Source organism: Macadamia integrifolia, chromosome 11, assembly GCF_013358625.1.
Source record: "Macadamia integrifolia cultivar HAES 741 chromosome 11, SCU_Mint_v3, whole genome shotgun sequence".
NCBI classification, from domain to species: Eukaryota; Viridiplantae; Streptophyta; class Magnoliopsida; order Proteales; family Proteaceae; genus Macadamia; species Macadamia integrifolia.
The window spans coordinates 31,293,492-31,299,685 of NC_056567.1; the positions used below are offsets into that span (position 1 = coordinate 31,293,492).

The 6,194-nt window shown below is 40.2% G+C and overlaps 2 protein-coding genes across 2 annotated transcripts; one reads left to right on the forward strand and one right to left on the reverse strand.

The window, feature by feature from the left end:
• The first annotated feature begins 1,069 nt into the window (after nt 1-1,069).
• LOC122093311 (probable histone H2B.3) lies at nt 1,070-1,761 on the forward strand. The gene has a single exon (XM_042663604.1). The coding sequence runs from the start codon at nt 1,154-1,156 to the stop codon at nt 1,577-1,579; it is 426 nt and encodes a 141-aa protein (XP_042519538.1). The 5' UTR covers nt 1,070-1,153; the 3' UTR covers nt 1,580-1,761.
• Nucleotides 1,762-3,981: 2,220 nt separating this feature from the next.
• On the reverse strand, nt 3,982-5,538 carry LOC122093610 (mitogen-activated protein kinase kinase kinase 18-like). Its single transcript, XM_042663966.1, has one exon. It carries the CDS (start codon nt 5,501-5,503, stop codon nt 4,124-4,126), a length of 1,380 nt encoding a protein of 459 aa, XP_042519900.1. The 5' UTR covers nt 5,504-5,538; the 3' UTR covers nt 3,982-4,123.
• Nucleotides 5,539-6,194: the final 656 nt, after the last annotated feature.

A 6,194-nucleotide genomic window follows, 5' to 3' on the forward strand; every position in this document is an offset into this window, starting at 1 on the left:
CAGCCCTCATGTAGGAAGATTTGTTGAATTACTGTTTTTTGTTACACTAAAATATCCAGTCCGCACAGTCAAAAACATAAATCGTTTATGAACATGGACCCTATATGAGCTTATGAACATTGACCCATTTCATATAGGGTCCATGTCTCTGGTACACTGAAATTTATGTACATTTGAGGGGTTCAAAATATATATTTTTTAGGTGAGGAAGGAAGTAGATAATAGCCAAGAGACGCTCCATCTCAAGACCTCCTGGCGAGCATGGATTTTTAAGCACCACAATTCACCAACTGTATTAGGCAATTGAGTTTACTTAGTGGATAACACATCAACCAATCAATAAAAGAGTGTACTGGATGTATGAGGCTCCTGCCATTGCGAGTCTGAGGAGGTCATAATGCATGTAGCACTACCCTTGCTTCACAGATAGATTGTTTCCTAACTTCAACCGGCAGCCATACTATGGCGCGGAGGTTTGCCCTCTCCCACAACAACCAATCAATGAGGTAAATAAATTTATGCAGTTACTTATTTTTTGGTAATATATAGTTACTTAGTAAAGTTTCTAATGATGTATTATTATTTTCTTCTTTAGACCCTTCAGATTAGCAATTTGAAAATAGTCAAGCTTGGACCAGCCTAAAGGTGTCAATTTAAAACCAAACCAAAATTTAAACCTATCATTGAACCAAAATAAATCGGTTTGTTTTTTTATTTCAAAAGCTCAAATCTTTTATAGGTTTGGTTCGATTTAGTTTTGATTTCTACATCTTATTTCTTGAATTGAACCAAAACCGAATTGATTCACACCCTTAGACCAGGCTAAGCGATCGGTTATTCACCCAATCTCCACACACAAACAGACCCAATCAGAATAGATGGAGGTCGATTGTGCTTATTTGAACCGTGGTCCGGTTTTTAAACCATGGGCTGTAATGACGAGAAACCCATCGTAGTGGCAAAAGCATAACAACTCTGACAGGTCAGCAATCTGCGTGAACTCCTAACATCCAATAGGAATTCAGAACTTTTCCTATTTATATACCCTTGCCACCGATTTTGAATTCATTCTCCCAATTTCAATCTACAGCATTCCCTCTTTCTCCCGCTCAAATCCTTTCCTTCTATCTCCTCTTTCTCTCTCAAGTCTGAAATGGCGCCCAAGAAACTAGCAGAGAAGAAGCCAGCTGAGAAAGCTCCAGCGGAGAAATCTCCGGCAGAGAAGAAGCCAAAGGCAGAGAAGAGACCACCGAAGGAGGGGTCAGCCACGGGAGAAAAGAAGAAGAAGCGAAACAAGAAGGGAACCGAGACTTACAAGATCTACATCTTCAAGGTGCTGAAGCAGGTTCACCCTGACATTGGCATCTCCAGCAAGGCCATGGGTATCATGAACAGCTTCATCAACGATATCTTCGAGAAGCTTGCACAGGAAGCTTCTAAGCTTGCTCGCTACAACAAGAAACCCACCATCACCTCTCGGGAGATCCAGACTGCCGTTCGCCTCGTTCTCCCTGGCGAATTGGCCAAGCACGCTGTCTCTGAGGGTACCAAAGCTGTCACTAAATTCACCAGTTCCTAGTTAAGAATTGTCCATGGGTTTTGGGGTCTCGATCTAACTTCTAGTAATAGTAGTTCTGTGTTTCGATTACTTGGCTTACTGTAAATCTTCCTTTATCTTCTCGAATATAGAGAGTATTTTTCCTTCTCTCACTATTAAAAATGTATGATGGTTCTCTATAGATTCAGAATATGGGTTTGCTATGTTTATTGTCTCTCTGTTTATTGACTCTTTCCTGTGCTAGCCTTTAAAATTTTCCTCTTGAAACTAAATTCTCAAAAGAGAAGGAGAGAGGTTCTCAATGATTTTGCCACACAACACATTTCAATGAATTTGATCTGGGTGTATTTTGTTTAATAAATGAATAGGAGTGGAGTCAAAGTTTTAGTGAATCGAGATTGCAGACTTTGCTTGTAGAGCAGACCTTAGATTTGTGATTTAGGACAAAATCCCATCTTTTTAAGTTTTAGTAATAAAAAATTACATGATTATATGTGAAAGATGAAGAATCATTCACTAGTCCAGACCAAAGGGTTGAAGTGCTAACATAAAATAGCTCACCAAGGATTGGATGATTTGAATAATTCTATGGGGCTGTTGAAGTTTTTTGGTTCGATAGGCATTTAGGAAACAATGTACATAGATATAACATTAAGAAAGGGAATATTTTATTGACACCACTTAAGCTATAAATAATTTGTAATTTTTTTTTCTTTCAATGAGAGTAAATCTGGTTATTTCATATGTGTATTAAAAAACGTTCGAAGATAAAGACAACTTTTGATAATAACATAATGCTAGGTCATTATAAATTATTTTGAAAACCATATTATACCCCTTATTTAAAGAGTTTTAAGAAATAAGATAAAGGACAAATAACATGTCATTCACTAACAAACTAACAAATCTCTTGATTAATACCTTATCAAAAGCCATTCTGTTATATGCAAAACTGCAAAAAATGTAGTTTTCTTCGTAACTAAAGTAATGTGATTGACTATCCACCAGATAAATTAATATTTGAATTATTATTAATGGCCAAGACGTCAACATAATCAATATTAAATAAAGAGAAAAATAAAGTCAGAAATGATTAAAAAAAAAAAAGTTGAAATTAAAGGCAAATAAGATGGACCATAGGAAATACACAAAAATAATCCAGTCCAAGTGAACTTTATGAATTTGAGTGCAACGACCAAATTTTATAGGATGGTAATTAGTGCAAACCCTATCTATCTATATTGTTGAAATTTGCCACAAAATCTCCCAAATAACTCAAACTAGGTCGGCCATTATGTCAAGCTTGACAAAGTAGTCATTCTGAAGCTTGCATTGTCATACTACATTATTATTAATTTTATAGGTAAAAGAACCATGAAGGCAACTTGGACCACACATCGGAAGGCGAAATTACCACCATATCCCCTCATGAATGACAGAAATCTCATCATTGTTGATGTTTTCATGGTCACTCCCAGTGGCTCTTACGTTGGTGTAGAAATCACAGTGCCTTTTGTGGAACCCTCTCCCGTATTATTATCATTAATATTATTATTATTATCATTATTGTAAGAAAATGTTTTCCTTTCACCAAATGTTCTGATACTTTGGTGAACTCGTGGAGTGGTAATTTTCTGAGTTTCATCCAACCACTATAATTTGTGGAATAAAAAATTCTCATTTGACCATGGGAGATCCACTATGATACATAATAAATGAGAAAAAAAAAGGGTACAGTGGCCCAGCACAGCCAAACATAATATCCAAACCTCGCCTATAAAATAAGGCCTTTTTGGTTATGTGGGCTGCTTTTTGATCAAATCCAAATTTGTTTAGACTAAGTGCCTTGTTTTGGGGAAGGGCTCTTTTACTTCGTACAAGGGGTGGCAGCATTGACCCAACGCCTTGGAACGTCTCTAAGTATATGCCCATGTGTGAGGTTCCGTTGAGGGAAAGTACAGGGCGGTGAATCTACGCTGCACCTCTTATGCGCAATAGAGGAGCCGAACCCTTCGTTGTGGTTCAATTAGAGCATGCCCAATTGGCCAAAACTTAGCTGGAAAGCCTAAAAACGGCTCAAAATCTTCCCAGGCTGAGGCAACCCAAGCTGAACCTTTTCCATCGAAATCTGTAAATTTCCTCCAATACCAAACCCTAGCAGTTATGGATTTATTGGATTCTTTATCACAACCCAAATCGAGCAGGACCATGTGTTTTCTCCTTTTGAGTGCATGGACTCCATCTTCCCATTCAAGGTCGGTCCTCTGAGAATCAGATTCCAAGGACAATAATTGGTCTACACAGATGGATTGGACCAAAACCAGTCCACGCCAGAGTTCAATGCAACCGACCGGAAACCAGATAGAATGATCCCATCAAAGAAGAGGTCGGTCAATCACATCACATCTGAAGTTCCTCATCATCGGATCAGTTCGTTAACCGTGGAACACTTGTTTTTTAATTGCAGAACTGGTTTGACTTTGTTACCCGAGTCTCTTGTGTAACTCTTCTACCCAGTGGAAACAGAGGATTGACCTCTATAGTAATTATATCCAATTCAAAGCTTTAGATCATAATCATACTAAAGAATTGAAATTGAACAAAGTAAAAAAGTTTCTTTTCCCCATGAACCTCATAGTTGGGAATGCAAATTACAGCTACATTTCTAACGTATTTACAGGATATAGACAAGCTTCCTTGCCTGGTACTAATAAAGTTTCTTCTATTTACAGAGTAGTGAATAGGTAGTTGATTGATCACGGAGCTGATTCTTCCAAGCAACTCCAGGTCTTCTTCGTCACTAATCAAATCTGTATACACCGGCCGACTAGTCTCCGCTTGTTCGTCTGTGGGTGTTATGATTTGATCATGGCCCATGGAAAAAACTTGTTCTTCGTGGTTGTTTCTTCTGACTGTGACCCAATCTTCGTCCCATGTCCAATCGGGTAGCCTTGGGGTTGGAGAAGAAGATGGTTTTTCTCCGATCAACCGCCGGATTCTTTCCAACGGAGTATTTGAAGAAGAACCCGATCCCAATTGGTTGGGGATGTGAACTGGTGTCTCTGTCTCTGTCTCCTCCAATGAGTCCCAGAAGCATTGATCGAGTATGCTCCTGGGAGAAGTTGCAGAGGTGGAGTTCTGAATTCGCTTCAAATTCAATTGTCCGTCGCAACCCCCGTCGAGAAATGGGTGCTTAAGAAGCTCACGAACCTTCCACCGATCCATTGGATCTCTCTTAAGGCACTTGCCCAGAAAGTTCTTAGCCACCTCCGACAAGAAACTTGGGAAATCCGGCAAATCAGAGGAGAATGCGATCCGGTGAAGCGCAGAGACCGGGTCTGCAACATCCGGCCAAGGAGGACGTCCAGTGGCCATCTCAATTACGGTACAACCAAGAGCCCACACGTCGGCAGGGAAACTCTGTTCATCACCTCGAGCCACTTCAGGTGCCATGAAAACAGGGGTTCCGGCAATTGGCATCGCCGGAGGCTGTTCTTCAACCCATCTCGCGCAACCCAAGTCTGCAATTTTGGTTCCATTTTGGCCAACCAAGATATTCCGACCCTTAATGTCACAATGCACGAGACCACGAGAGTGTAGGTAATCCAAACCTTGCAGAATCGCAAGCGTGTGAGAACGGATCACAGACTCGTGGAGGCGACCACCTTGGTGTCGAATTGCGTCAGTGAGGGTGCCACCGGAGACATACTCCATGAGGAGATTGTGTAGGAGGTTACCATTCTCATTTGTGACGTCGTAGCCAAGGTACCCAATTATGTGAGGACAGTTGAGCAGAGAAAGAATCCTCTGCTCCCTTAGTAAAAAATCAGATCTAGAGAGCTCGGCTGATTTCACGGCGAAAACCTCACCAGACTGGCGATTGATAGCGAGGGAGACGGTGGCGGAAGAGCCTCGGCCGAGGGTACGGCCTCTGATCCACTCCATGGGATTGGCAGGTATATGTGTGTGTGAGTAGTGGAGGTGGGCTAGAGACGAGACAATATATGGTGTACATAAACAATTAGGAGTAGCTCTTGCAAAGGTTTTGGTAGTATGTCATTGTTGGCCGTTATTAATCTTTGTTAATCCACTTTCAATTAAGAGGAAGAAAGTAGATTCTAGATCCACGGATCAGAGATGTACAAAAATAAATTCAATTCGATTCCTTTGTGAATGAGGGTTACGATTTATAATTCTTTAATCTACACGTGTCAAAAGAAGAGGAAATGCTGACAGCTTAGATCAAGAGTTAGGGGCGGCGGCTGCTGGGATCCAATGATACTACTCACATTGTCACATGCCGACATGTGAGCAGGTGCCAAGATTTCGGTTGGTGTGTGGTGTGTGGTGTGTGGTGTGTGATGTGTGAACTGTGAACGCGCATGAGTTTCCTTGTTCATTCACGCACTCAAAAGCTCAAGAAAGGGGTTTTATTAATGAGAAGATGTTAATTTAAAGGTTGGTAAGGATAGGGGTTAGGTTTGAAGAGTTAGGATTGGATAATATAGGGATGGGATGTTAGGATATTCTAAGTTGTATGCACCACTTTTGTTATTTATTATTTTTTACTGGGTGCAAGACATTTTGTTATTTGAATTGAATATGTTTGCTTATTCTCACAAAAAAAAAAAAAAAA